Raw genomic sequence first — 16,040 nt, 5'->3', positions numbered from 1 at the left:
GGCTTTTTTTTTTTTTTTTTTTTTTTGGAAAGGTGCGAGTAGGTGAGGGGAGGCCACTGCTCCACTCAAGGTGAAGTGTGTCTCTCCTGGCCCCCCCAACTCTCCATCTGCTCTTCTCTTGTCTGTCCCCCTCTCAGAGTAGCCCTGTCATTTCTGAGCACTCGACCACGCGTGGTCTCGATGTGCTTGTAGCCCCGCTGCTCTCTGTCCATGCGTCCCTGCCTCTTGATTTTACCGTTCTTCCCCCTCGTTCATTCTCTCCAACCGTCCATCTCTGGGTCTGTGTGTCACTGTCTCCGCATGTGACTCTTCCTATCCGAGTGATCCTCTCCCTGTGTGTCCCTGTTACTGTGTGTCACGCCTTGGCTGCCTGACTGGTCTGTCCGTCTAGGACTCCATGCCCTGTCCTTCAGAGTCCTTATGATATCCCTGGCCTTTTCAGGCTACTTTTTTCATGCTTATCAGTCATGTTTGCGGCAGTCACTGGTCAGGGGCCTGGAAAAAAGTCTGAGGGTTGGGGCAGATGTGTCTCCCCGATGGACTCAGGTACCCCTTCAGCACAGCCAGGACAGCATCCTCTTCTACCTTCACCCAGGAAGATTTGGAACTTCTAGCATTGTCGACTGTCTCCTTTGCCATGTGCCTGTCTCCACCACCAGGACCTCTGGTCTCATGTGTGTCATCTGCCTCTCCAGGAGCTTCTCACCACAAACCTCTTCCTTGCTGACTTGATTTCCTCCCTTCCCTCATTTTGCCATTGTATATTTTTTCATTTCCCCATTTTGTCCCCCCCCCCTTTTTTTTTTGCAGTCCCATCTCCCGTGATGTCCCTTGCCTGTTCTTTACCTTTGTTCCCATAACCTGCCCTCTGCCTACCTTTTCTCCTTGGTCACCCTAATTTCCTTTTACCCCTTATCCACTCACCCAGCATTTTAACCTCGGCATCAGAAGGTACCAGAGAGCAAGGGGCTGGGAGAGGTGGGGAGTATGGTTTGTGAAGGCACATAAACAGGCCAAGAAATCAATTTAATGGGCTTCCAGGGGCATATAACCCCTTCATCAGTCAGGGCCATTATGTCCATTAACTGTCAACTTTGATTTTGTAAGGGGACATTCTCTAGGACTCTGAGCTCCACCCCGCTTGGTTGCCTCTCATCCTTCAGTTCATTCTAGGTATCTAGTGGCTTTTTCTTCACTTTCTAGCTCATCTTCTTCCTGGGCCCCTGTTATTATCATATTTGGANNAGCAGGATCCTTTACGAGGCTGTTTTCATTCATATGACAGAAGCTGTCTTATGCAAGAGGCCAGGTTCATCAGCCTAAAGAATGGGGAAGGTGGATAAAGAGTCAGGAGAGTTTACCTTGTTTTAAGCCCATCGTTGTTTTCCAGCCCTCAGAGCTTGGAAGGGTAAAAGAAGGAGGTAGAGAGGGGCAGAAGATGGAAGATTTCAGAGAACCGTGTTCCAGAAAGGAAGGAGAGGCCGTGTGCAATAAATGTATGGAGTAGAGAAATGCATGACGTGAGGAATGTGCAAAAGGAAGGGAAGAAAATCCATGCGGAATGGGGGCAGGGATGGAACCGAGGGGTGATTAGTGAAAAATTGGGAGAATGAAATAAAACACGAGTTTAGAGCGACACAGAAGATGGACAGAAATGATAGAGTATTCCTAAAGAGGAGGTCAACAGAAAAGGCAACACGCAGTGAATACAATGTAAAGTGGGGGAAGGGAGGAATCGAAGAATAAGATGAGGTGGAAAAAGAATATGGTACAAAGAAGGTAAATGGAAGGCAAATGGAGGCGTGCTGAAGCAGATCAGAGCCGCACAGAGCTTGGGAGGGGGAGGAAAGGAGAGGATGAGGTATCAAAGGAGACAAATGCCTCTGGTGTGAGAGGGACACAGCGGGACCGGTGCAAAGAGAGCGCCGCAGGAGGGGTGATTCGGAAAAAGGCATAGCAGAAATACCACTGGGTGAAGCCCCCCAAGAGAGAGATGCCAAAGGAGAGGCAGAGAGCAGAGATACTGGTGAAGAGAGAGGGAAAGAGACCTCACAAGCATTCGTTCCATTAGCGAATGGACCCTCACTACCCCACCAGAGGCCTTTGCTCTTCATTCCCAAGCCAGGGGGACACAAGCAAAGAGATGAAAAAGTAGAATTTCCATTTACTTCAGCTGACAGGAACTTGAATCTTTCTAACCCCCTGAGAACCAAAGACCTCAAGCCTCTGATGTCATAAATTGCTGGTGTTGCCTTGGCAACCTGACAGGGTTCCTCCCTCCATGATGTCAGAGCAGCTGGTGTTACCTTGAGACCCGCAGAGGAACAACTTGCTGCTTTGCTGGGAGCTGTACACGTACAGGGCCGGGGCCTGAGTCTGATCTGTAGGGTCCCTGGGTCGGTAGCTTGACGTCGCCTCCCTGGAGCTGTTCTGAGCTCAGAGTGAGAACTTGTATGGGAGTGGCTGGCATTCACTAGAGCCTTGCAGCAGCACGAGGAAGGGACCTTGGGACACAGGGAGCTCTGAGGACCAGGTGGTAGGACTGAAAGGCAGGCAAAGAAGGAAAAAAACTGGAAATGGCAGTTAGGGAACGTGAAAGGAGAAGGGCTTTGTGAGCCGGAAGGAGAGTTGTTGAAAATGTAAGATGAACCTGGCTGTGGGTTTAGGAGTGGAGACTGAAGCTGGAAATGCAGACAAGAGGCAATCGGGGCTGTGTGAGTGTAACCCGAGGCAGGGATAGAGAAAAGGGCAGGGTTCTTAAATGCCAGAGGGCACAGTGGAATTTGGCTGGGGAGGGGAGTGGGGGGGGACTGAGTCGCGAGAGGAAGCTGTTGGCTGAGAGACCCAGGGTTAGTCATGATGGCCCTAGGAGCAGGGTCCTTGTCCACCTACTTTCCGATTGTTTCGCATCACCTAGCCCGGCGTCTGCCACATAGAAGATGCTTAATAAATATCTGTTGATTGAATGTTGAATTAATCGGGAGAAGCTAGGGAAAGGAGTTGCCCACCTTCCTCTCACCACAAGCCTCAGGCCTAAGTCTACATCAGTGGGCAAGTTGGGAAAGCAGAAACTGAAGGAAAGGGCTGGAGAGGAGTTCACTGAGCAACAGTGAAACCTGAGGTGGAGAAAGGGGAGACTGATTAGGTTAGGGGCACACTTGGTATCAGCCAAGGGCAGCCCCCTTGGACGGCTGACTCTAGGGGCTGATCTGGGGAGCCTTTGGAGAGATAATGGGAAGAAAACATGAATGAACAGTCTCAGGAGCCCAAGAGGAAGATGCGGAGGAGGGTAGAGAAAGGAGGTGGTTTCCAGAAAAGGTTGGGAGTTGTTTCCAAAGACAGAGTTGGCAGATCTGAATTGGAAGTACCATCCCCACCCTACCCCATTCCCAATCATGAAACCACAACTGAATCAGTCATACCCCTGCCCTGCCCCCCAAGCCACAAAGAGTTCATAAATCAATACCAGGCCCATCCTATACACCCTGTCCCAATCCAGGCAATTACAAGGAAGTCAGCACTGGCCAAGTGGGCCAGCAGGCAGGAGGCGCGGACCTGGGTGTAAGGGATCCTGTGAGGGATGACGCCTGCCTGCCCGTTGTTGAGAGTCCAGAGGTATCTAGAAAGGGATGGGGTGGGGCAAGAGATGCAGAGCTCACCACAACTCTGCGGGAGATCTGCAGAGAGAGAGGTCTCGATACACAGAAGTCTTAGAGAAGGATGCACCGGTCAGGGATTATAACCTGCCCTGTTTCTGTGGTGGAGTCAGAAAGACCCTGAGTGGATTGAGGACTCTAGGAGAGAACACCTGGAAGGGAGCAAGCGAGCGGAGAGCCCTGGGAGGGGGGGAAGCCTGGCTATAATAAGAACGGCCAGGGCAACTGGCGAGGGGCTGGGGGGGGCGGGGGTACCCTGAAGGGAGGGCAGTGGTGGCAGGATGCACTGTCAGCCACCACCATGGACTTGGGCGGCTCATATTTTGCAGTAGGCGACAGGCTGTCGACACAGCGGTCCTTTACCTCACCGTTAGAAACTCATTTCATTGATTTTTCCATCTTTCTTCTCTGCCTTCTCAGTCATCCCACCACTCACTTTCCCAGAGCCCCTCGCCTCTCTGGGGAAAGCCCCAGGGGACTGCCTGCCCACCCCTCCTCCACCCCAGGCTCTTGAGACAGGGGTGAAAGATTTAGAGGGCCTTCTGGCACCCTGAGGTAATCCCACTGGCTCTCAGTAGCCCCCTCCTGTAGGAACCTAGTCAGAGACCAGGGCCTCTGGATGGTCGTTCAGGGGGCCCGGTGTAAGGGGTGACTGGGCTAAGACCCACCTGTTCTGTCATCCCGCTATGCCGCTGAAGGGCAGGCTGCATATACCTGGAGGGAGACATCTTCTAATTCCTGCCAAGATAGCTGGGTAGCCCTCAGAATTTTTCTTTCAAAGTCAAGTGAGAGAACAGGAGCTGCCTCTGTGTTTGGGCAGGAATAAGGGCTTACATTAAAGCGAAGGTTCCAGCCTTGGAGTCACAGCAGGGCCAGCCACTGGAACGGTGCTGGCACCGGGCCGTGCAATTAGGAGGACATAGTAGCAAGAGCTCTCTTCGGAGAGAAGGTACACGTATGCAGCGTCTCGCCCAGGGTAGCTTGCTGACGTGCAGTCAGTGGGGCAGGATGGGTGCGGGCCAGAAATTTTTACTTCACGTGTGGACATTTCCCCAGTGCCTCCTCCAGTCACAGTCAGCTACTCTCAGCCTCTCCCTTTGGGGCTGGGATCAGACGAAAGGTTAAGAGTCAACAGCTAGTCATTTGGCTTCTCAGTGAGGGAAGGCAGAGGGTGGGACCGGTGTGTTAGACTGGGTTTCCCTGAGGAACTGATGGGATCCACGCCATTTCCATCCTCAAATCTTTCAATCCTTGTTTTGTCGGTGACTAGCCCCCCCTCCCCTGCCCAGTCTCAAGCCCAAGGCCCTCTGGCTGGCACTCTCCTCCTTTTTCTCTGGTCTTGGGGGTGGTTTCTCAGGTCTGGGATGTCTGAGTCTAGATTCTGCTGCTTCCTCTGACTCATGGGCCTGGTGCCCCGGTGGCAGCTCTCTTCCTTTCTGCCCAGCCCTTTCCAAGCTCCACCACTGGCCGGCTTGGGCCTGAATGCCTTCTTCCATCTCCAGCTTCTTCCTGGTGCTTCAGGGAAAGCGGTGCACCTGAGGTTAGGAAGAGAAGGCCAGGGGAGGCCAAGAAGGGGTGCAGGATGGCTGGGGCAGGGAGTCGGAGAAGCAGGGACAGGCAGAGGATGACAGAGAGGGACCGGAGGTAAAAACCATGTGACTTGGAGCTGGAGTGAAGGCCACAATTTAAATGAAAAAGGAAGGACGGCGGTAGGCTGTGCGGCCGGGAAAGAAATGGAGGAGCAAAACCGGGAGCCTGACCCCCTGCCGGGAAACGAAGGCAGTGGGGAGCGGGAGGGAGGGAGAGTGGCCCGGGAGAGGCTTCCAGCGGAAAAGGCAGCCCCGGCTGAGCCTCCGTGGCAGTCCTGAGTTCAAGCCGTGCTGGCTTTGACCCTTGTGGGAGGAACTGAAGTGGCAAATTAACGACGATAATGAAGTCACTGCTCCTTGTTTGTCTTTGCTGGTTTCCCCTTGAGATTTGTCCTTTGGCCAGACGGGGCAACGTGGGGGAGGGGAGGGCCAGCGGCGGGGAAGGCGGGGGAGGGGCGCGGAGGAGAGGCCGGCAAGTGGAGATGCGGAGGCCGAGCGGACCCGAGCGAGGAGGAGGGAACCCAGGCACCGAGGAGGCCGAGGGAAAGGGACGCTCCAGGAGCAGGGGAGAGGGGAGCGTTAAGATGGGAGGGAAAAGAACAATGGGGAACCGGGCAGGGAAGCCTGGAAGGAGGAGCAGACGACCAGGCGGGAGAAGGCGAGGAGGCACGGGGAAATGGCGAGCCGGAGGGAAGGAACGTGGCCGGGCTGCGGGAGCTGCAGCTGGCGGGGCCGGGGGCGGGGCCTCATCTCCATCTCTAATGGCTGTGAAATGAGGTTAGCTCCATTAGAGGCGGCGAGAGTGTAACGGGATCACACTCATTAGGGCTGGGCCATCCCAGTAATTACCACCACCCCAAACACGCCCGCGCCAGCCGGGCCGCCCAGCACAAACAGGCACGCGGCAACACACCCGCACCGGACACCCCGCCGCCCGGCGGGCAGCCCCCGGCCCACGCGGGCAGAACCGGGGCGACCGGGAGACCCCGCCGGAGGCTTGAGAGCCGGCACCTTCACTGACCCCGAAGAGGTGCTGGGACAGACAGCGCTACACCCAGGCCCTCAGCCACACACTGAGTCAGAAAGCAGTCAACACACACGTACACCCCAACTCAGGAAATAAGGCACGTGAACGAATAATTATCGTTTCCATTTATTGGTCACAAAATGCTGGCCTGGATAACGATCAGCTCAATGGACACAACTCCCCGAGGAGCTATTCCCCATTCTGTATATGAAGAAACGGTTTTCAAGCAACTCACCCGAAGTCATCCACATAATACAGACTAGAACTAGAATTTGATTCCGAGTCTATACCATACTGCTCGTCTTCAAGCCCATATGATATTAGGGATGCACAAGTGTAGACTTCCAGCTTTCAGAGACATTATCCCAAATGAATACGCATATCCGCACCTCAACATTTTGATATCTATCTCCACCCCCCGCCCCAAACACAAACATACAAAAGGAATGGCCAGGGCCTCTCATTGACTGCACTGTGAATAGCGCCCCCTGCCGTTGCACAAAGCAGTGGTTCTTTCTGGCCCATCTTCTCAGAAACTGAGAGCGGCCATCTGACCAACACCTTCAAGCTGAAAGAGGACCCGATACGCTCAGGCTCATATGCTCAAGGCCAGACACACAGAAGAGCAGAGTAACACACAAAAAACTCAAAGAGCTCGTTCAAAATGCACGGCAGCCAGAGTCGAGAAGCTCACAGATTGTGCTGGGGCCAGGCTACCTGAGTCCAGTCTGGACTCTGCTTCTTTCCAAACGTGAGACCTTAGAAATTCCTTAACCCATCTCTGTTTCCATGTTTGTAAAATGGGAATGAATAGCTCTATCTGTTTCATCAGATTCTAGTGGAGAATTAGGTGATGGGTGCTTGTCAGGGCTCAGCACGGTGCTGGCACGCGGTAAACATTTAAAGATACTATTATTATTATTAGTTGTTGTTGTTGTAACACTCTGTAGTCATTACCATCACAAGGGTTCACGTAGGCTCAAAGAATCAGAAGGTTTTATTTCTATACACAGTCACTTACAATGGTATTCTTCCAAATAATTCTAAAGAATTGTGTGCAATTCCTTTCGAATGCAAGGAGATCAGCAGTCTTCTACAGAGGTCTCGCCTGCCAGGATCAGATAGGACCCTGAATCTGAACTCTAGGGCACTACTCCCTGCCCCTCATATAGAAGAAGGGTTCAGAGCTGGCTTTGTGGGGTTGTCTGAGCCTGAGTCTCCCAGGTGCACCTACGATATCACACAGCTCCACACTGCTGTCCTAACAGTTGAGGTGTCATTAAGGGAGATGCGTGGGCAAGAGGGTCCACTACTCTCCAGGACATCTACCTCTCCAGCCGCCCACTCGCCAAGCCATGCAAATGTGGAGGATGTTCAACTAGCGAGCTGTGGTTTTAGTACACAGCCTCCCTTTGACCCTTGTCTGCTCCCTGCCTACCCCATCTTCCTCCTCTCTGCCTCTCCTTTCTCCTCACACCTCACTCAGTTCCCTCATGCCCACCTTAAGCATCTTGCAAGGTATAAGACAGAGCCCCCTTGCTCCATCCCTCCCGGTGGGGACGAGCCACCTGTCCAATCTGATGTCAAAGCTGGGAGGCCTCAATGAGATTCAGTAATTACATGTACGGATCAAGATCTGGCCCCTTCCCCCAGCTTCCCTACCTCTCCCTCTTCCTCCCTCCTTCTCTCTGCCTTAGCTGTCTCTTTACTCCCTAGGACACTCCTTCTCCTGCCTGAGAGTCTCATTCCCTGCCATTCTCATTTTCTGTCTTTTGGTCAAAACGTCTATTGCACAAAGTAAACGCTGCCAAATATTTGGGGTGGGGGGGTGGAGAGATCTAGGGGAGGCAGGTAGGATTAAAGTAGAGGAGTAGATACTCCTGAAACTAATATTATGCTATATGTTACTTAGTAGAATTTAAATAAAAACTTGAGATATGAAAAATAAATAAAATGGAGGAATAAGAGTACCTCTTTTTGTTTTCTTTTTAAATAAGAAGGTAAGATTTAGAAACAAAATGATAGTTTTAAATGCAGGGAGAGGCCATATGGTTTTGATCTAGGCATTAGCTGCTCCTGCACCCAGGCCAGGTGTGGGCCTAGGCAAGGCTTCCATTCTCTGCTCTGGGATGATGGGGTGTCTCGAGGCCTGGCTATCAAGAGGGCCAAGTGAGAAATGAACCCTGCTGCTGGGCACACTTAGATTTGAATTCTGTCCACTGAAGACTCTGCCCTCAGTTTTTGAAAAGGGCAGAAATTAGAGGATGAGTCCTGGTCTAGAAGGGGCGAGGCAGGAGGAAAGTTGTCAACTACCCGCAAACACCAGGCTCCGCTCTGGGGGTGGAGCTAGCCAAGAGAGAAGGAAAAGAACTAACCTGACTGGCCATGCAGTGTGTGCGCTGTCGCAGTCTTCACAGTGGGCCAAGGAGGAAGCGATCATTCTTCCCATTTTCCCAGATAAGGAAACAGACCAGTAACTTACCAAGGTTGCACAGCTGGTGAGTGGGGGAACCAGGGCTGAACCTGGGTCTGCATGAATCCAAAGCCCATGTTCTTCCCCTGCCTTAAAAACAAAGCCCATCAAGTCAGTTTATTTGCTGTTTATACCAAACAGTTCCCCTGAGACAGGGCACTCACTCCATCTTTCATTTTTCTCTTCGAGACCCTCTTCTCCACGGCTGAGGCCCCTTGAAAGCAACAGGTTGAGACAAAATGGGAACAGAGGCCAAGGCAAAGTGAGTCTGAAGAGAGCAGTGCTGTAGGCAAGAATTTCAGAGAGAGGAAAAGAGAAAAGGAAAGGTCCTAAAAATTGACTCTGAGTAAGGGGAAGGGGATAGATCCAACATTTGGAAAAGTGAAAGGCCAAAGTGTTTGGAGGGTTCTGATGTGGAAATCACTGTATGCAAATTTTAAGCAAATGTGCTGGTGCCCTATGGCAGACTTTCCTGGGAAAGCCTTTGCCATGTCCTTGGGTTTGGAGAAAAGAAGGGAGTGGGGTTTTGCTTTCTGGTTTAAGGAAGGGAGGCCGGGGAGAGAAAGGCGATCTGTTCTCCCCACCTGTCTTCTCCTTGGTGATGTTCCTTCCATAACCACTAGGGAGCAGTAGTGTTTCTTTTCCGTTCGTAGTCCGCTGGGGCCGGGAGGGGGCGCTCGCCAAGGGTAGTCCGGGTCTCGCCGGGCTCTGGAGGGAGCGCCCCCGACCGGCTTTGCCTCCGCTTCCACAGGCCAACCTGAACGCACGCCCTGATTCCTCCTCGGTGAGGGGCAGGTTCTCTCCTTCCTCGGGCCTCCTTTCTTTGGCCCTTCCTTTGCCCTTGCTCCCTCGGCTCCTACAATTCTCTGTTCTTAAGGCTCACTGTGTCCCGCCTGTCTTGCGTCGTCTCAGAGCCCACCTTTTCAGACGGCCTAAGTTCACATGCAAGCCTTTTGGTCCATCTCCGAACATTCTCTCTCTCTCTCTCTCTCTCTCTCTCTCTCTCTCTCTCTCTCTCTCTCAGGCTTTCTGGATCCCACTGCCTGTCTTGGAGCCTCCTGGCTCCCTCCTGTTCTGCGTACTGTGTATCTGCCTGGTGAACAGGGACCGCACAAGAGAGAGGCATTCTTGTCCCCCTATTTAAACTGGGTGTCTTTCTGTCCACCTCCCATGGACGAATCCGTGCAGTTCAGTGATGACGCTTGTGGGCAACCCCTCCCCAGCTGAGCTTTGCCAGTAGCACTTCCAGCCTTCCCTTCTCATCCTGAGCAGTAACTAGGGACGCGGCTCGGGAAAGAGGAAGAGGGCAATAGGAAAAAAAAAATCTCTTCTATTTCTCCGTAGCTTTCTCTCCGTCTTCCCCTTTCTCCCCTCCTCCCCCTGTGAGGGAAGGAAGCATTAGGGAGGGAAATGGAATGAAGGGGCAGCAGGGGAGCTCTGGAGACTGAGGGCCATTTTGGAGCTGGAAGATTCATCTCCGGGGACGACTACACCCTCAGAACTCTCCACCCTCCCTTGGCTCCAGGCCTGCCTCCTCCCATCCCCCTTGGTGGCAGCAGCCTTGTAATTTAAAGCTCTCTCTGTCGCCTCTAATGTGATCCTCTCGTTTTATTGACTCTCTCTGCCGTCTGTGGCGCCCCTTCACATCAATCTCCGCTCTAATCACACCGCCGCCACTGCCTGCTGTCTCCCCTAACCCCTCTCCTCCTGGGCCCCAACCCTTGCTGCCACCTTTCCTTTCACTGTCCCCCCACTTCCACCCTCCGCCGGGTCGGCCCTCTTTGCCCCTTCCCTTCCCGAGAGGCAGGAATGCCAGGGCCCTTGAGGGTTGCCTTCTCCCCTTCCCCACATCTAGGATGTGCCCCAAGGGAGAGGAGACGCCCTTAAGGACAGCCCGGGCGTCCAGGAGGAACGGCAGTGGGCTGAGGGTGGACAGGACTCTTGGCCTGGGGGTGGTAGGTGGAGGGTGACTTTTTGGTCTGTCATCTGGTTCTGCGTCATCTCCAGCAAGAGCTGCAAACTGAGTTCCAGGTAGGAAGGGCAAGCAGAGGGACACAGACCCAGAGAGGGGAGGAAGAAAAGAGTGAGGAGGAGGGAAACGGAAGGAGGGGAAAAAGGTGAAAAACTAATTGCTACAGTTAAAGGTTTGTAATAAATAGAGGGTGAGGGGAGAAACCTGCAGGGGGGGGAGTGAGTGGGGGGGTGCACTGAGGCAGAGATAAATTTGCAATTGAAATTCTTTCCTGTAGAGGAGGAGGGGGAGGTGGGGAAGAGATTTGCAATTTTAAACAGCTGCCGACCTCCCCTTGGCTGTCTGGGTCTCGCCCACAAGCTAGCCCAAAGCTAAACTCCTTTGGTTTCTAGCTGGCAATCAGCTGGGTCTTTTTCCAGGCCTGGGAAATAAAAGCTTTGGAGAGAGGATTTGGGGCTTAGGGCTTCCTAGCATCTCCTCTGAAGTTGGATCTGGAGTAGTGAGGCAGGAGGCAGGAGGAAGCGGCTGATCGGTGTGATGGAGGCGCGGTGGCCCCGCGGGGACGGAGCACCACCCAGGTCAGCCCTCCGTGGCAGGGCCCAGGAGAAGCCCCCCTGGCCCGGCCTCAGTTCTTCCAACCAGGTGGGGCCGCGGAAGGGTGGCGGGCCCCCACGGTGGGGGGTGACAGTGGACTGTCAGACCCTCGTGAGCCAGGGCACCTACCCCCAAGGATCCCATAGGAGGGACACCTTTCTCAGACGGTGTCCGGCCTCTGCTTTCTGGTGATCCAGGATAACCCCTCCATCTAATTCCTTTACTTCCCTCTGGGTTCACCAACCACCTCCCCCCCACCCCCAGCCCTCCACCCCTCGCCCAGGTGCTGATTTGCATTTTCATTAGCATGCTGATCCAGCCCCACTCGGAGCTCCTTAATGGCTCCGACTTCACGCCTGGCTAGGCCCCCAGGAGGAGGGGGTAGTGGGAAAGGCGGCCTGCAGGCTAGGTGGGGCCAGACTTGGAGACCCAGTCCTAATGGAAGAATCTGAAGGTGAGGGTTAGAGGTGGCCCAAGGAAGGAGAGGTCACCTCCCTTCCCGGCACGGGGCTGAGCACTGAAGGTTTCGTCTTTAGAGATTGGCTGAGAGTAAGAACTGGAGAGGATGCAGGCCACTTGGGACACGGGGAGAAGTATGGGATGGTGGAGTCTGGGGAATTGGTGAGTCCGGTGGGGAGGTGTGGTAATCGAGGTAGAAAGGTTGGGAGCAGTGCGGGAGTCCTGGTGCTTCTAGTCAGCTGGAGGGAGCCCGGGAATCCTGACTGCTAGGCCCTTGGAGGCGCATTTGGTCTGTATTGGGTCCGAGGGACAATCCAGGTACATGGAGGAGCCCAGATCTGGGGGCCCCGCCAGTCCTTTCTAGTTTCACCTCCTTGGACCTGTGTGACAGTCAGCAGCTCGCTCACCCTCTCTGCGTCTTTGGCCGCCTCATCTGTAAAGTAAGGTGGTGGTTAGATTCAATGAGATTATTGATGAAAGCACTTAGCGCAGGGCCAGGACCGTGGTATATGGACCTGGATAGCTTTGAATAATAATATCACTGTTACTTTTGTTTTTTTTTTTTTTTTTTTAATCTCTTTGGGGACGAGGGGTTTAATCACCTAGAAGCTGTTGTCTTCCAGCTGGCCCCGGAAGCGCGCTCCTGTGCCACATGCTGCGACCAGGGATGGGTGACCTGGAGCACAGTGCCTGCAGGCCACGCCAATTCCCTGTGGCCCCTCTGGCTAGAGGACCTTGACTTAGGGAAACTGCCCCTTCAGCGAGTGGAACCTCTGAGGGTCTTTCCTAGAGTTCATTCGTTCAACAGATCCTGTGTTGACTATGTGGCAGGCCTCTTTCTTGGTGCTAGCGATAGAGTAATAAATAAAGCAGAGTTCCTGCTTTCCTGGAACTTACCTTCTAGAAGGGAGAAATAAGGAAACTAGGAAATACCAGGTGGTGCTAAATCGCTGAAGAAAGTCACCCCAGGGCGTGTTAGCTTCTGTAGGGAGGGAAGGCCTGGTGGAAGAGGTGACACGGAAGCGGAGGCCTGAGTGAGAAGGAGCCACTGTGCAGGGGTCTAGGGAAGAGTCCTCCTGTCCGACAGAGCAAGCTGGTTAGCTTAGGCAAGGCCCCGCGGTGGGAGTGGACTTGGCGTGTCTGAGGAACAGAAAGGCGGCCAGTGGGCAGGAGCTGGCCAGCCAGGCAGGGTGGAGGGTGTTAAGATGTGTCAGAAGGAGGTAGGCATCAGATCAGATAGATTGTTTTGTGGCTCGGGGACGGAGTTTGGATCTTACAGTGTGGCGAGAAATCATGGAAGGGTTCTAAGCAGAATACAGTACCATTTACGTCGTAAAAGGTGCTTCTTTGCGATACCTGCAGCGTGCGTTAGAACAATGTAGGAGGAGGGGAAGTGGGTGAGGCTACAGATGCAGCAGGACCGGCCATGGACTGGTAGCTGTTGAAGCTGAGTGATGAGTACAAAGGGGTCCCTGATACTATTTGGTCTACTCATATCAGTCTGGCATTTTTCATAATTGAGAATTAAATGAAAGATCATGCTGGCTGCTGGGCTGTAGGGACAGTAGTGGAAGCGGAGGCCACACTGTGGAGTCTGTTGCCCTGGTTCAGGAAGGGCAGTGGCTTGGGCCACTTGGGTGTCAGTGGAGAGGATGCTGGTGGCGGGACAGGACAGGTGTCTGAGAGCCTGCTGTCCAGTTGCATATGGGTGGGGGCAAAAGGAACCTTTTAGGTTCTTACGTATTTTTAAAGATTCTATTTACTTATTTGAGAGAGAGAGAGATCCAGAGAATGAGTGGGAGGAGGGGCAGAGGGAGCAGACTCCTCTGGGATCATGACCTGAGCTGAAGGCAGACACTCAACAGACTGAGCCACCCAGCCGCCCCCCTTTTAGCTTTTTAGCCTAAGCAACCAGATAAATGGAGATACCAATTTTTGAGATAGGAAAGATGGGAGGAACAAGCTCAGGGGAGAAATAGAGCTCTGATTTTGGACACGTCAAGTTTGAAGACTGTTAGCCCTAAGGTGAAGCTTCACGCTGGCAAATGGGTACCTGAGTCTGGTGCTCCGGGAAGAAGAGAGTGGGGCTGGAGTAGCTGGAGGGTCGGCTGCCTGGCTGGGTGTCTCTCCTGCCAGCTCACGGCCCCGCTCTCTGTCCACGTTGCCCCCACAGGGTACTGGCTGTCACGCTGAAATGAACCGCCGGCCCTCCTCCGTCTGCCATGGCTACCCTTAACGCACCCTCCACCAGTGGCACCGCCCCCACCCCCGGGCACGATGCCCCGTCCCCGCCTCCGCACACCTCCTTCCCCAGCACCCCCGCTGATCCTGTCACCAAAGATCCCCCTGCTGCCCCCTCCACCTCTGAGAGCATGAGGCCCTCAGAGCCAGGGGGACAGGCCCTGGAGTCGGGCTGTGGCCTCGTCCCACCAAAGGAGACTGGGGAGCCCCGAGAAGAGCCCGGCTGTGGTGGCTTCTCACCAAAGGACCTAGGAGTGCAAGAGGACAAGGAGCAGGAGGACGAAAGGGGAGGACTCCCTCCCGTGGACCTAAGCAACCATTTATTCTTCACAGCTGGCGGCGAGGCCTACCTCGTGGCCAAGCTGTCCCTGTCAGGTGGCAGTGAACTCCTGTTACCAAAGGGCTTCCCCTGGGGCGAGGTGGGATTCAAGGAAGAGCCTGGCCTGCCCCTCCTTGCCCACCCGTCCCCTGCACTCCTCACTGCCCTTCACATCCAACATGGCTTTGACCCAATCCAAGGCTTTAGCTCTTCTGACCAAATTCTGTCCCATGATACCTCAGCGCCATCTCCGGCCACCTGTGAGGGAAGGGATGGAGCCTTCTGGAGCTACCAGCTGGCTCCAAATCCACCCGGAGATCCCAAAGATGGCCCTATGGGGAGCAGGGGAGGAGACCACAGGGCACTCTTCTGGCTCTGCCTCCTGTGCCGCCTGGGTTTCAGCGGGCCCCAAGCTTTTCTGGGTCACACACAGTCTCATGGGGTGACGCTAACCCCTGCTCAACACCTGGGGCTGCCCGGTAACCCAGCCGTGCTCCAGGCGGGAGATGAGGGCTGCGTGGCCCTCCTAAGCTTTCTGGAACCAAAACCACCCGCTCAGCCCCCTTTAGAAGTCCCCCTTGACAAGAGCGGCACGGTGACCACAGAGGCGAATGTAGTCCAGCCCGAGGACAGCCCCCCTGACGCAGAAGCCCAGGCTCCTGCCCTGCCCGTGGAAGAAGTCCTGGCCCTCAGCCCGCCCTCCCCGCCCACCACCCCCGCCACCTGGGACCCCAGCCCAACCGAAGCCAAAGAATCGCCGATGGCAGCAGGTGAGGCGGGGCCAGATTGGTTCCCCGAGGGGCAAGAAGAGGATGGAGGGCTCTGCCCCCCACTCAACCAAAGCTCACCCACCTCCAAGGAGGGGGGCACTCTCCCTGCCCCGGTCGGCTCCCCCGAAGACCCCAGCGACACACCACAGCCCTACCGCCTCGCCGAAGACTACAGCCCGGCCCCTGCGGCCTTCCAGAGCCTCAGCCTGTCCAGCCACATGTCTCTGTTACACTCTCGCAACTCCTGCAAGACGCTCAAGTGTCCCAAGTGCAACTGGCACTACAAGTACCAGCAGACCCTGGACGTGCACATGCGGGAGAAGCACCCCGAGAGCAACAGCCACTGCAGCTACTGCAGCGCGGGGGGTGCGCACCCCCGCCTGGCCCGCGGCGAGAGCTACAACTGCGGCTACAAGCCCTACCGCTGCGACGTGTGCAACTACTCCACCACCACCAAGGGCAACCTCAGCATCCACATGCAGTCCGACAAGCACCTGGCCAACCTGCAGGGCTTCCAGGCGGGCCCCGGCAGCCAGGGCAGTCCCCCTGAGGCGTCACTCCCACCCTCGGCCGGGGACAAGGAGCCCAAGACCAAATCGTCCTGGCAGTGCAAGGTGTGCAGCTACGAGACCAACATCTCCCGCAACCTGCGTATCCACATGACCTCTGAGAAGCACATGCAGAACGTCCTCCTGCTGCACCAGGGGCTGCCGCTGGGCCTGCCCCCCGGGCTGGTGGGGACAGGCCCCCCGCCCCCCGCAGGAGCGGCCCCCGCCACCCCTCCCGAACTCTTCCAGTACTTCGGGCCGCAGGCCCTGGGGCAGCCTCAGGCTCCCTTGCCCGGCCCCGGGCTGAGGCCAGACAAGCCCCTGGAAGCCCAGCTGCTTCTCAACGGCTTCCACCCCCTCGGAGCGCCGGCTCGCAAGTTCCCCGCCGCAGC

General features: G+C 55.0%; 1 protein-coding gene across 1 annotated transcript in view; it reads left to right on the top strand.

The window, feature by feature from the left end:
• The first annotated feature begins 12,343 nt into the window (after positions 1-12,343).
• The window catches only part of ZFHX2 (zinc finger homeobox 2), an 18,331-nt gene continuing 14,634 nt past the window's right edge, over positions 12,344-16,040 (top strand). The window contains exon 1 of the mRNA XM_040620755.1: positions 12,344-16,036. Within this exon, the coding sequence (XP_040476689.1) occupies positions 13,993-16,036 (2,044 nt within the window). The 5' untranslated portion in view covers positions 12,344-13,992. The remainder of the gene's footprint in view (positions 16,037-16,040) is intronic.

This window comes from Ursus maritimus, unplaced genomic scaffold, assembly GCF_017311325.1.
Source record: "Ursus maritimus isolate PB19 unplaced genomic scaffold, ASM1731132v1 scaffold_36, whole genome shotgun sequence".
NCBI classification, from domain to species: Eukaryota; Metazoa; Chordata; class Mammalia; order Carnivora; family Ursidae; genus Ursus; species Ursus maritimus.
Note: the sequence above shows the minus strand (reverse complement) of the source record. Positions and strands in the feature narration are given on the sequence as shown.